Here is a 14,763-nt window from a genome sequence, read left to right on the forward strand (position 1 = left end):
TTTTCTTCACTGCATGACAGTTTTCCCTGAATTGAAACCATTCCCACTGGTGTGGAAACAGAGGCACTTCATCATAGCCGGTGGAATTGAAGTGAGAAAAGCATTCCAGCAAAAAGGGAGATGAGAAGGATAAACGAGCAAAACAGGAAGCTGAGGAGAAACCAGTAACTTCACAATGACAGGAAGATTGTGGGCTGAGAGGTGGGCAGAGAACTGACCCGTCTGAGGTGAACACAGATAGTTGATAGGAATACATGATACAGCAGATGGTCTGAATGTTTCATTTGCTTGTAGTGTATTGTGTTGGTTTTGTTAAAAGAAGCAGTAGCTGTTTAAGGTGTCCACTGCCATCTAAGTAAAGTAGTCTGTAGGTAGATTGCTCCTCCACTGAAAAGAACTAGATACAACCAACTCAAAGAAGCTTCCAGAGAGAAAGAGAGAGAGGGTCAGCAGAAAGTTTTGTAGGGCAGGCTGGTAGAAACAGGGGATGAACTTTTTGTAGAGCATAGACCCATTACCAAATTTAGAGTAACAGAGCATCAGGCATCTCCTCAGGCACCTGAAAAGCTTCTTTGGAGATTGTTCAGCTTCAAAGGTTATACTTTAGGAACAGTATTTCATTTGGAAAAGTGATGCAAGTTGTTACTCCTCTGCCTCCATTGTATTTGAGTCACCATCCCTACCAGTCATTGGGAAGGAAAATGAGTTTGACAGAGGTAGATGGGAATTTTTCCCATTTACAGACAGGTAGGAGATTGATGAGTACAATAAGCTGTTAGAGACCTTCAGTACAATCCTGAGGATGCCAGAGGTGCCCCTATAGATTGAGAAGGCTGAGGGTCCAGCTCACAGATTGAGTTTTCTAAATACACAATTGTCATGAGGTTTGCCACCCTTGACACGGCCAGGCAGAAATCCCCAGGACCCTTTTAGCTAACACAGTCCTGTTTGAAAACCTTTGGGTATTGCTTGAAATTCACCTTCAGGTTAGTGATGACAGGCAAGCTGTTCTCAGGAACTGTGGGGATATCAAAAGGATATTGCTGTCATCAGGGAAACTGGAAAACCAAAGAGGGTATTGAAACTAAAGAGGCATTTATTTAGGTTTTTCTTGACACTTGAGAGTTTTGTGCTAGGAAGTAGCAACTAGTTATAGGTGTGCTGGGACTGGGACCTACAACAAAAATTAATGGACTGCTAAAAGAGGGTGTGTTTATGGTTAAAGCAGAGAAATATTAGGGACGCAGTTTTCTTCACATTTCCCTTTTTCTTATGGATTTGAACAACAATCACAAAAATAATCAGGCTTGGTTTGGAGGTAATAATGTTAGAATTAATATACTTGGCATGAAAATGGACAAAGTCTGTTTCTAAGTTAGCTCAGACTTAAACACAGCACTCCTCAGTTTGTAAGGAGACTTTTCTGGATATTTCAGAACCCAGAATTGAGTAGTGCCCTAAGTAGTTAATTTGATTTTAAGATGAAAGGGTCCAAGAGTTGGTATTTGTGGTGCACAGAGACACCTTAGGTATGGGCACCAGCAAGAACTGTGGATTTGGAGGTTTTAACTTTAAAGTTTTTTGTGGTTTTGGACCTATGGAGGTGAATTCAGGGGTTCTAAAGTGTCAGAGGACTTTCAGTTCAGCTATCCCCTAGGTCTACAATTGGCTATTGGCCCGTTTTACTGATATACCTTATTGAAAGTGGTGGTGAATCTTATTGAAAGAGGCTACCTGAAGCTTCACTTTCTAGTGGGGTTTGCAGATGCCAGCCAGAGCATATTGGTAACTAGGAGATATCTAAGTCGTATAGACATGCTTACTGGTCAGCAACTATTATTCTGGGAAGAGGCAAACATGTATGTTCTGGCTGCACCCATCATCTGAGGCTCCAGTTCCCGGATTAATTTATTTTTTTTGGACTTTTTCTTCAGAATTTTCAGGTGAGCCGTATAAGCCTTCCCAGGCAGTTTGCTAAAGAACAGAGAAGAGACAATGCCCTGGCCGTAGAGGCTTTAATCCAAATTAATTTGGTACAATTGAGAAAAGCAGTGGTTTTCTCTGCTTCCATGAAGCAGAGACAGTTGCAGTGAAAATTACATCAGTCAGCACTATCCCTGTTTTATTGACTGCATCTATTTCTGTGACCAGACCAAGGATTCTGCCATGGTCCTTCCTCTCCTCTCCTTTAACCTGTCTGCCCTCTCCAAGGACTTGGTAAGGGATAGGCAGGATGTGTATGGGGACATACACTGGAGGACCTATGATCAGGTACAGGTTTTGAGGAGATATGGCCATAAATGGTAGGACAGGCATCTTCCAAGCAGAACCATCAGTACAGACAAAGACAAAGCCTCAACAAAATTAATCTGGTGTCACGTAAGACATCTGTCAGACTAGTACTTCTTCACTCTTACCACAGAATTGGCCATAACTGCATGAAAGAACTGGAATTTCACAACATTGGGGTGTGTGTGTAGCCTTGTACCTTTGTGAACTGGCTGTGTCTGGATATAATATAACAGGGCTAAAGCTAGACTTACCATTCAGTACAGAGATGCCTGGTCTCTTGACAAGTATGAGATTAAGGTGACCCCAAATGGATCTTTTCTGAGCTGTAACACACTAAGTATGATGATAACATCAGTCAGACCTCAGATAGCAGTATCAACTTTGTTTTTTTTCAGTATTTTTTAAATTCATGGATTATAAATGCTAGCACTTAAATTAAAATGAGCATACTTTAATTTTATTTTGGTTACTAGCAAGGTCCCCACTTCAGGGAAAGAAAATAATTTGGAAATTCAGCTAATGCTAGAAAAAGTTGGCTGGAGAAAAATAAAAAAAAATAAAAATAAAAAAAAAAAGAGCCAGAAAGAAAAAAACTCAAAGACAAGATATTTCCCATTTTCCTTTTAAAATGTTGTTTTCACTTTTAAAGAAACAAAAATTTAAGACTACATGATCAAAATATTTTCTTAAATCCAAAATATAGAAATAAATTTGTTGTACTGTGTTACACAGAACATCTCATTTGGCCTAAAAGAAAAAGACTTTGCCTTTAAAAATTGTTTCTAGTAATTAAAACTGAGAGATTATCATTCCAAGTTACTTTCAGATAATTTTTCATCCAATCTGCTGGTTTGGCTTGCAAATGAATTCAATTACTGACATGGTAACACATGGATGTGAATATTCTTAGATCTTGATGTAAAGAAAGCTTGTAATCTTCCAGACAACTTTTATTTTCTGTGTCTCCTGAAAATTATTTGATCCTTTCTCATCTAACTCTTGCTACTTTCTCTGCAGTGCCCTGGTTCCCCAGAAAAATTCAAGATCTGGACAAGTGTCATCATCTGATTACTAAGCATGAACCCAGTTTGGACCATGGTCACCCGGTAAGTTTGTCATCACTGTTATTTCATTTTTAAAAGAGAAACTCTCTGTAGGGCAATTTTTGTAAGGAAAATTTCAGGAGGAAGAAAATACTCATGAAAGGACAGAAAAAGTAAGGGATCAGATAAAGGCTGATCTTTAGCAAGATTAGGAAGTATAGAATTAATAATTTAATGAGAAAAGCTTATGGGTCCTGATTCATCAAGGTACATATGATTAACATCAGACACATGCTGAAGTAATTAATGTTGTTTTCTATGTACAGTTCTGTGTGGTACAAAAACTTTCCAAGTCTATCTTCTACTTTTAAGAATCACTTATCAAACTACAGTGCTCCTGAAGAGCTTCATATGTTCCTTAAGTAGGACATCTTTCATTCTTCCTCATATCTTTCTGATAGCAACAACCTAAGTATTTGTCATTCTCCAGAGCTAGCCCTGAAATTATTTTTCGTTAGATAAACAAATGCACATTAAGAATTCTTTGAACTGGGCTAAGTTCCTCTTCTACTTTGCCAAATAGGAGATATGAGCACTGAAGAGGATGAGAGACAGCACAAGTAGTGCAGAGCTACTAAAGTAAAGAGTGGGGATAAATCCACACTGCAGAATGATGCAGTGTGATGTAGAAATACCTAAACTAGCTTGAAACAAGTTAGCTCAGGCACTAAAAATCATTTGTCTGTGGCAGGAGGGAGCACAACATGGGCTCATTTACTGTGTTTCTAAGCACGGCTAAAAAATTGACAGGTTAGAGGAAAGTACCAAGGAGGCTGATGAGCAGGTAGCTCAGCAGAGATTTTGCGTATATTTTTACTACCAAATAGGCAATTTAGGTTGTCCATCTCAACAGCTTCACTTTGTTCTTTACTGTGACTTTGATGGCCAGAAAAGCAAACCGATCACACTATGACACCAGCCTCTGGGGCACCCTGTCACTGGCTGTAGTGACCGCCTAAGGAGGCTCCTGCTGCTCAGGGGGTGGATACAGAGCCCTGGGAATAGCAGGGACAAAGCTGACAGGTCATGTCTTTTCCACGTGTTTTGCATGGACTTGTTACAACTACTGACAAGCAAGGGTGGCATCAGAACGAACATATTATCCGTAACACATGACAAAAATAAACATGCTCTTGGGATCCAGTTCTTTCCTCAGATTCACGTACACAATGCTCATTAACTGCAGTATTACTGGTATTATTGCTACACTGAAAATTATGTGAATAAACCTAAGGGAAAAATTTGGCTTGTAGTATGCAAAGTGGTTCCAGTAAATTCTGAATATTTTAGAATAATAAATATTTGTACAGTGATGCTGATCAACGCCGCTTTATGAGTTATATTAGTAACACAGTGCCAGATTTCAGATTTTATTCCTATTATGAATTATGTAAAATTCAAAGGAATTTAATTCCACATCTCTATTTGTATTTAATAGTTGGAGAGGTCTGCCTGAAGCTCAACTTCTAGTACGCACTGAAGGGGCAAAAAGAAAACTCTGGTATTTAATAAATAAGTAAACTGCCCCTTTAAACATATACCACTGAATCTGTCTGTATTATAATGTGGTAATATAAATGGGCAAGGGGACTTAGCTGAAAGCCTGTCCTTTCTGCAGATAGTGACAGCCCTAATGATTTCTAACCAATGAGGACCCCTTCTTCAGCCAAAGTGCAGAGTATTATGCAGGTGTATTATACTGTCTCTGATGAGGTGGTACTAGGCTTGGTACCATTGTGTCCAACACAGCCCTATATTGCAATCTTCATGCTTAGCCCAGGAAACAAATGATTCAGAGATTCATCTCTTCCCCAGCAGAAGTGACACCCATATTACAATTCCATTTTCAATGTGATTTGCATTTAAATTTGACTGTAAGTGTAATAGTCTCTGATAGAGTGTTTCTGAACAGCTCCGAAAATTTCCCACCAAGCCATGTTACTTTCCTTTCTGGACACAGACCCTAAATTTTCATCAAAATGTCAGAGATGTAGCTGTCGACAGCCTTTGTCTTACCCTGTTCATAAGGCTCAAGATCCATTGCCTCAGAGAAAATGACATGTTTGAGGCCTAGGTTTTCTGAATGCTTCTGTTAGCAAATTTAATTATGTTCACGAATCTCTCCTAATGTAAAACTTTTTTTTTTTTTTAATTATTTTCTAACTCAGGGATATGCTGACCTGCAGTATAAGAAACGGAGGGCATTCTTTGCTGACCTTGCCTTTAATTACAGAGCGTAAGTACAAGGCTGCTGAAGGAGACTTCAGTGGTCCATATGTGCATTCAGACATCTTTACGTGCAAGACATACCAGAGCCTTGATCTTTTGTCAATGTGTGAATGTGGCTATATTTTAGAAAAGAGAGTTCAGCCACAATAGCTTTCACTCCTAAAACCCTGTCAGGTCGCATATGGGTGATAAGAAATGCTTCCGTCTTACGTGTAAAATTTCACCAGAATCACACTGCTGTCTGGCAGAGTCAAGCAGATGTGCAGGTAGAGCTGGTTGTGGTTTATCAGCCTCATGGTGTTCAAGAACTGGTGAAATCTCTCAAGTCTTGAGCGACCTCTATTTGAGGACAGATTTCTCACTGCTACCATATATATCACAGTTAGCACAGTGCAAAACAGCACAAAAGCACACACTGAACTGACTCAGAGCTCCTGAAGAAGCAACAATGAGTAAGAGGAGATGGCCCATCAGAGAAGCTAGTGATAACCACGCAACGTATGCCTGGGCATCTCTCTGCTGATGAGTTTATGAATGTTTCTCTGAAATGATGCTGTGCTGATCACATCCTCCAGGGGTGGACCCTCCAGGCATACACTGCATTTTGGTTGCTAGACCACCTTAGCAGAGGTAAGGGTAAGCCTAAAGGCTTCTTTTGTCTTCTGCAAAGCAGAATGTGCCTCCCTTTCTTACAATATCCCTTTTCCTTCCCACACTGGAACAAAGATGAAAATGCACACATTAGAGACTACCAAGACAAATAAGTTGTTAATTATGTACTATGTTGCTGTTTCTATCTTCATTACAACAAATATTCATGTGCAAGCAAAGAAAATAATACTTGGAAACTGAACTTGAAATCTATTTCAGGCACATATATTTTTTCCTCTTTTCATTACAGAGGAGATCCTTTGCCTCACATCGAGTACACAGCACAGGAGACTGCAACTTGGTGAGTCTGTTACTTATACTCCAACTCGTGGGTCATTCCATTGCAGTCCCAGGAAAGGCTGGCAATCTCAAATTTTACGCCTTGGTTAAGTGTCACCTTCTGGTAATTTGTGTTGCAGAAAGCCATTCATAGTGGCTGCTCTTAACTTTGCACTTTCTACAGCAAAATTCATTTTCCTGACCATGACTCTGCCTGGCAATCGCATCAAGATATCAAAAGCCAGAAAACACCTAGAGCCTATAATATAACTTCTTCTAACTGACCTCTAAATAACCACAGCTATGGTGGTGACAGAAATATCACCTCTCCAAATCTGTTACCAGAAGCAAATGCCCACTCACAGGATGGAAATTTACTCATAGGATGTGGCTAATTCAATGTTCATAGGACAGATGAGCCTTGTTTGTTCTGCATGCATTTATTGCTGTTAATATGAATATATATCATTCTCTCAAAGTAAGATAAAGGAAATTTTGGAGGGACCTTCCAGGATATACTGTTTACACTGTAAAAAAAAGACTTTGATATTATACAAAATAGTGGCAAGTTACTTTTACATGGATGCAGCATTTCTTCACTGGAGCTTCATTTCTCCTGAAGATTTGCCACTCAAAACAAACAAACAAACAAAACCAACAAGAACAACAAACGACTAAACGAAATTAATTCAACTCAAAGTATGTTTGCAGACTTTATGTGAAGTACATAGCAGATTTGAAAGAAAGCAGGGTTCTTATTTCTCATACCCCTGTTTCCACTTTGTCCCACTAACTTTACCAAATCTCAGTAAGCAGCAATAATTACATGTTTGTATGATAATACAAACATAAATATGTCCAAATGTCCCAAATAAGAGCAGAGTCCCAGGGTTGTGCAAAGTTCTACATGTACACATAATGAGAGTCTTTGTTTAGAAAAGTTTACAATTTAAATGGAAATACAGCCTAAAGGTGGAAAAGAAGAAGAATTATGACAACATTTTATAACTGTAACTGAAAAAGCTAGAGCTTAAGTGATTTGCCCAAAATTATACACAAAGTCTATGTCAATGCCAGGAATTAAATCCATACACTAGATGTCACTTCATGCCAGAACCTCAACCACAGGGTCATCCGATACTTTTTGGTGATCGTTTTCTTTTAAATAAAATCTACTGTGTCACAGAAAGCTTGAGAGGCATTGCCCACAATCACATAGAAACCCTGCATACAACTTATCCAGGCAGTCACAATTATATTAACCTCACATAGTTTTTTAGAGCATCTTTCAATTGACAAAGACTGATGGTCAGTTTCATGCTCATGATTGCTACCACCAGCCAATAATCTTGGCATGGGATGATGTGTGGGAATGTCATATTTAAGAAAATTTAATTTTGTGTTCTTTCCTGTTTTTCCCTTTTGTTGCCAATATCTGTCATTCCAGCTCTTCTCCACCTAGAATTAGTCCCACTGTGGTAACGGAATAGACCTTTAAAGGAGTATCCGCCCATTTCCCCAAACAGCCAGTCCCAGCAACCCAGGTTTTCTTGTTATGTAAAACTGTTTCCAAAATTAGACCTCATAATGGTTATCATAACCCCCGGGGGCTATGCCCTGAGGTCAGCTGCATTACAGCACAATTTAATTGAGCTCTGTGCAATTGAACCAGAAATCTGTAGCGGAGACTAAATTCCCTTGGTGTTCACTCTGAAGAGCTGTTGGATGCCTTCAGTTTGTAGCAACATGGTTATAAAAACTAAAACTAATCAAGTGAAGAAATACAATTTTCAGTAAACAGAAGGTACAGATGACCTGAGTTTCTGTTTTCAAGAAGGCTTATTGGAAGGCCCTGAAACTAAGTGGTCACAAAAGATGTCTTATGGGTAAAGGCTATATAAGAAAAAGGGAGAATCTAGGACAGAATTTTCACCCAAGTAGCCAGTGATAGGACAAGAGGAAATGGCCTCAAGTTGTGCCAGGGGAGGTTTAGCTTGGATATTAGGAAAAATTTCCTCATGGAAAGGGTCGTCAAGCACTGTAACAGGCTGCCCAGGGAAGTGGTTGAGGCACCATTCCTGGGGGTGTTTAAAAGATGTATAGACAAAGTTTTTAGGGACATCGTTGCCAGAGTGCCAGTCAGGTTAATATTTGGACTTGATGATCTTGAGGGTCTCTTCCAACCAAAATAATTCTATGGTTCTGTGAAAATTATGGGGATGCATCTGTCCCATCTTCATAATAAAGCTCAATAGTGCCACTTTTTTTTTTTTTCCTAAAAGAATAAGGACATTTATATAAAACAAGCTCATTGCCTTTAAAGTCTTTAAAGTGGCTGGCTCTATCCTTCGTTATGAGGTTCCTTTCTAGAATATTTCATGGACTGTGCTTTCAGCAGTTTCTCTTTCCATCTCTGGATTGAAGCACCATCAAGCAGCAGCTTAATGGTCCTATAGTGAGACATTACACCTATTTGAGACACTACACTAGCGTAAGCTTAATGTTTGTCTGCAAATATCTGCTGTTCAATTGACTTCAGAGTGAACTTAGATGATTGCCTTAGAGGTATTTAGAAAGGAGGGACTCAGCTTTGGATAATTCATCACTAGTCTCTGAGGCTGCCTATATTTCTCTGGTAGTCAATGTTTGGATACACAGTAGAATGATATTAATACTTTGATAAAAGAGACCATATGTGCAGAAGCGTAAACAAGCCTGCTCTCTCTAGACTCTAGTCTGGGATTGAACTCTGTTCTGGTTAAGATCCTGTGCAATCCCACTGAAGTCACCAGTATTCTACAGATAAATAAGCCAGGGCAACACTTCAACTGCAGTTCTACTCGTTTTTTCCGAATTCTTCTATGGAAACGGCCCTGTCTTCTGTGACTTCAGCAATAATGACAGCAGCCACTGTTTCACTTGATCCTTTTAGGTTTTTTTTTTCCTCCTAAGGTCTTCCTGCCCCCCTTCATTCTGGTTCTTTGCTCCTACATTGTGTAATACACTCGTACAAATGAAAAGAGCCATTACCAGGGACTGGCAATCACTTCCATAGCAACAACAGTATCACACAAAAAAATACAATACAAAAACAACAAAAGGTCATTTCTGTAGCCAGCATTTCCAAGAATGATCTCAATTTTCATAAACTAATGTTTATAAAATTTTTAACACCCTAGGGCCATGTCTGAACAAAAATAACCATTTCTATAAGGTTCTTTGCCATCCTATTACTACTTGTTTATTTTGCAACAGCTAAATATATTCCAAACCACAGCTCTAAATCCAAGCATGATCAAGTCTAGGAGAAGCTTGAAACTTGTGCCCAAATCTGGTTATATATATTTTTCCTCAGCTGATCTCTTTTTGTATAATGAGCTAAATGCTTCAGGAAGTTGGCATGTCTTTCAAATACATAGCCCATGCCAGACATTTTGAAATGCAAAAGTATGAACCTCTTTGCCTGTTCTGATATTACTTTTTAGTATCAGAAAATGTGCCTTTTTTAGGAGGATGCTGATAAGAGTCGAACACACGCTAGGCTTCAGCACAGAGATGAAGGGATTGGCATTTCAAGTTGGGCAACATAGAGAGGGTCACAGCTTTAGCTTTTCTCTAGGATTTCACTGGTACCTAAAACACCCTTATGCCCAAGCAAGAAACACTTCTGAATCAGGATTAGAGTCCTGTTACATTAAAGGAGGGTATTGGAAGGGATAAACCATATTTGCTGAAGAGAACCCACCTTCTATAGGAAAAGTGAAATAAAACCCCTTATGTTTTGCTACATCCACCCAGGCAGCAGCTTCCAAGCACCAACTGTCCTGAGTTCAGATTTTAAGACCATTGCCTATGCAAGGGGTTTATGACTCTCTGTAGATCTGTAGATAGGGCAGATAAGTACTGCCTTATCGAGGTGGGTCATGCTCTACGGTTTTTGCTTTTCAGGAGAGAAGTCTACAGGAAGCTGAGCAGCCTTTACCCTACTCATGCCTGTATGCAGTACCTGGATGCCTTCCGACAGCTGGAGAAATACTGTGGCTACCAAGAGGATCACATACCTCAACTTCAGGATGTCTCCAGATTTTTAAAAGGTCAGTCATTATGAACCATGGTTTATTCTAGGCTTTCCTGGTTTATTCAAAGCTTTCCCTCTCATAGGGCCCAAGCTGGTGAACAGAGCTGATTAGCTGTAGAGTTCCCTTGTGCAAGATGAGCTGTAGCACTGGGCATTAATACCAGATGTATCTAGGGACCAAGCTGTAACTACATTGATGTTTGCTCTGTGAGTGGCTGCAGCTGGTGTAGCACTGACCAGCCAATTCTAGTACCAGCAGCAGTACAGCCACAGCAGCACACTACACAGCATGACTGCCACACGCCGGTTTTCTATGGGTTTGGCTGTAATTTCTGCTTCTAAAGCTATGCCGCTAGTAACACCCAAACGCAAATAAAGGTACATACCTCTCAAGTCTGATGCATGAGACAGGATAGCAATGTCTCCTAAAAGAAATTATTTCCAGGAGGTTCTGCTAGTCAGTCAGCAGCTACCTTGAAATAACACTTCTCACTCTCCGTGGCCCCACTTGCTAGACTAAACTCTTTGATACCTGTCACATGGCTGACAGGAGAGCAGAAATACTGAAATGCTAGTCTGTAAATGCACAAAGATGTGGCCTTAGATGAAGGGACACATAAGACTGTTAGACTGACCTACCTACTGTTAGCTGGGAGCTGACTAGCAAGGGGCAGGAGAGGAAGGGAACCTGCATTATTTTTATGAGGGCACAGGCTGCATGGGTTCCCAAGGCCAGGTGCTTTGTGTCAAACAGCTGATTTCCTACTGTTATCCAGGATGACTAGAGAATGATGATCTTTAAAGAGTCCTTGTTTCTTCTCTGTGGCAAGGAAATGTACCAGAGAGTGGAGAACAGCTCAGCACTATGCTGAAATAAATAACAAAAAGTGTGGTTTAACTTCAAATAAATTAAATTAAACACAATATTCAGAAAATCATGTAATCTGCTGCGTGTATCAGCAGGTGATGTTACTAACCTTGAACAAGCTTTCTGTTGCCGAAGAGTTTTCTAAGACATTGCCATTTTTAGGGAAGATTAAGCTGTTCGATGGCAAAGTTTTTATTGCACCTTTAATATAAGGGAATGGAGGTTTGGCATGTGAAAAGCATCTCTCAAGCGCATTCACATCCAGATGCAGGAATTTTTCTGTGTATGCATCCTGCATTTTCTCATGTATTTTCCCTTCTATTCAGCTGTCCATCTTCTCTCCTATGGTAACTGGGCTCATAAATATTTTTTCTCATGAAGTAGGTATTCTCATCTTCTCTCATTTACGCAGTAGCTGACAGCAGGGAGCTCCAGAAATCATGTGAAGCTGATTTGATTACCACAAATATTCATATTCCTTAAGTGAATCAGGTGATTTTAAAGGGGAGGGCCGAGGAGTGTATTTAGGATAATGTAAGAGTATCCTGTCATAATATTATTTCTGTTACTCATATTGGTGGACAGGATTTGACTGCCTGGAGTCTGGGCCTCTTTTGTGGGCTCTGGTTCTAAATATTCTCTATCCTATACAAGATGCCTTAAGAAAAAAAAAAAAAAATAGCAATGAAAATGGTAATTCTTTAAATTCTGCTAGTAAGGGTTAGGAAGATCTTCACAGTGAGTTTCAATGCACCTACTGTAAACTTGGGGTGTCTATTGTAAGCTAACTGTCCAAACTATTCTAACTGGGAATGAGAAACAGGCAATTCAGAGGGATTTTATTCTGTCCTGGAACGGGTGTCTAAGGAAAATGGAAAGAATGGCTCTTGGGAGTGCTGGTCCTACCTTCCTTAAACTGTAGACAAAACCTAGATTATTTTAGCCTAGAGGCTTTGTAAAAGATTATGCACAGACAGAATAAAGTTTGTTCAAAAGAACTGTGTATACAGCTAGACATAATTAAGAGTAAGATATTTTAGCCTTTTAATTATGTGGGGCTTTGAGCTGATATCTTACTTATCTTCAATAATTACCTCTAATAAGGTAGTTTCACTATCCAGATTACTTTGTAGAATAGCATGAAGATTGACATTATTGCAAGGTCCTTTTGTAACAAACTCAGTCTAACTCAGAAGCATCTGGAAGGTCTGTAAAATCTGTATTAAATCACATGCCAAGCAGTCACTGGGTGAGAGGTAAGATTTATAAGAAATTCTGATTTAAAACCAATTTGGGTGGCTTTTACCACCAGCATCAGCAAGGCCAGAAATTTTGGTCATTACAACTCACGAATCAACTCTGTGTTTAGGTTCTTTCCTATGTTACAGGTGTACAGTGCTCAACCAAACAAACCTCATCCAAACTACAGACTGTGGTGTGTCTCCCAAGATTCCTTGGCATACAGTGGATGTGTTTCAGCTACTACAACCTATGTGGAGATGCATAGCACGGCTCCTTCTGTCACTGGTTAGCTCTGAGTGAGCCCTGAACTGTCCCAGTTAGGACTCAAATTCCAGCATGTATCTTTGCTAAATACTGCCTCTAAGGACTGGATCATTCTTTAGCATACATTGTGATTAAGTCTTTATATAATCAACTGTAGGCATGCAGAAAGAGAGAGAGGAATATCCTGGAAAGAAAGTGATCATGCTATAACCAGCCCACACAAACAGATAAACTTCCATTTTCTCTTTTACTCAGCCAGGTCTGTGAACTGAGGCAAGAAATTCCTTTTGGCTTTAATACAAGTTGACCTGTCTAGTGTTACCTGGCCTACTAGTGAGGCTGGTTTGAATAGAAATGAACTCTATATCATAAGTATTTCATAATTGCTTAGAGGGTTACTTAATGGTTTACCATGACGAGTGTTTTCCTAAAGGGTTAACTAGATGGACCTAGGCACATTTTTCTTTCTAGGAAAGATGTTTGGATTTAGGCATTCATTGTCCTCCACAGCTGGAAGAAATTACAGCCAGTGAACTCAAGCAAGCTCACACTACAACACAGAGGCCTGTATACATGAGGTTTTTAGGCCAAGAACTAAGCCTTGCAGATCACTTTAGGTCAACTGCTCAAGACATTTTCTTCAAGACATTTTGATTTAAGAGATCTTTGGGCAGCAGGTCCAATCAGACACACCCCCACTTCTCTTCCAATTGCTGCTTTTTTGCAGTAATGAAATAGAAGTTCAGATTTTGCAGATATTACCTTCAGGAGATAACTTTTTCCTATGGCTTTTCAAGGCAACTGGCCAAGCCTGTTCCACCAGCAGACTGTCTGAATCACTGGCCTATATTTAAAAGGGCATCTCAGGGAACATAAGTTGTAATTTTCATTTTCCCTTCTGCTTCTCCAATGTGGAAGCTAAAGCAATATAAATTTCCCTAGACTTTTTCATAGTCCTTCCAAAACTGAATTACTTAGGGTTTGGTGCTTGTCTGATATATTTTTCAGCTGGTGCAGTTTTCACTTCACTCAGACTCAGAATTTAGCCCCAAAATGACCAGATTCTCAGTTTTTCACGTTCCTCTGGATTGTCTTAGTAGCAAGGGAGTTTTTGTGCCAGCTCCTGGCTGCTGCCTAAGGAGACATAGCTGATGGTCTGTCTATTCCTGCAAACTCCCTGCTTTCTTAACTGGGGATGGGGGAGAACAGTAAGCTGATTTACCATCTCTTCTGGTTCCCTGGTTAACTCTAATGTCATTGCTCAGGATATAGACAAAGACATAATCTCCATAGGCTTTTGCTGCTGTTCAGTTTTGAGGCAGTCCTGTACCCACTACCATTGAATTCAGTGGAGCAACAGAAGATGATAACCATGGCAAATACTAACCATCTAGTCCCTCATATTTTCAGAGAGAAGCATTACTTGCTGTCCACTCTTCTTTTGTACTGTATGGCTTCAGATGTTTTTTTGTCACTTCAAATTCTTCCAGTGAAGCAGTGAAGCCCTTTTTTTTTTTTTTTTTGAATAATGAGAAAAGTGCTAATAGCCAGACAGAGCAAGACAAGAAATGCTGGAAGGAACATTAAAAACCAAAACAAAACAAATCTTGTAAATTGCTCGGTTTCTGGGTGGGATTTTTTTGTTTGTTTACATAAAATAAATTGGATTCCAGGCTTCACGACACAATAGAATATGGATAAAGAAGGCAGAATAAAGCCATTTCTGATTTTTTTAAAATGTAGTTTTATACTTTAAA

The 14,763-nt window shown here is 39.5% G+C and overlaps 1 protein-coding gene across 1 annotated transcript in view; it reads left to right on the forward strand.

Moving 5' to 3' along the window:
* Nucleotides 1-14,763, forward strand: part of LOC136101265 (tyrosine 3-monooxygenase-like) — a 31,416-nt gene that overhangs the window by 2,863 nt on the left and 13,790 nt on the right. The window contains exons 4-7 of the mRNA XM_065837306.2: nt 3,310-3,398; nt 5,564-5,631; nt 6,526-6,576; nt 10,503-10,648. Coding sequence (XP_065693378.2) covers nt 3,310-3,398; nt 5,564-5,631; nt 6,526-6,576; nt 10,503-10,648 — 354 coding nt within the window. The remainder of the gene's footprint in view (nt 1-3,309; nt 3,399-5,563; nt 5,632-6,525; nt 6,577-10,502; nt 10,649-14,763) is intronic.

The sequence above is a fragment of the Patagioenas fasciata genome, chromosome 1, assembly GCF_037038585.1.
Source record: "Patagioenas fasciata isolate bPatFas1 chromosome 1, bPatFas1.hap1, whole genome shotgun sequence".
Taxonomy (NCBI): Eukaryota; Metazoa; Chordata; class Aves; order Columbiformes; family Columbidae; genus Patagioenas; species Patagioenas fasciata.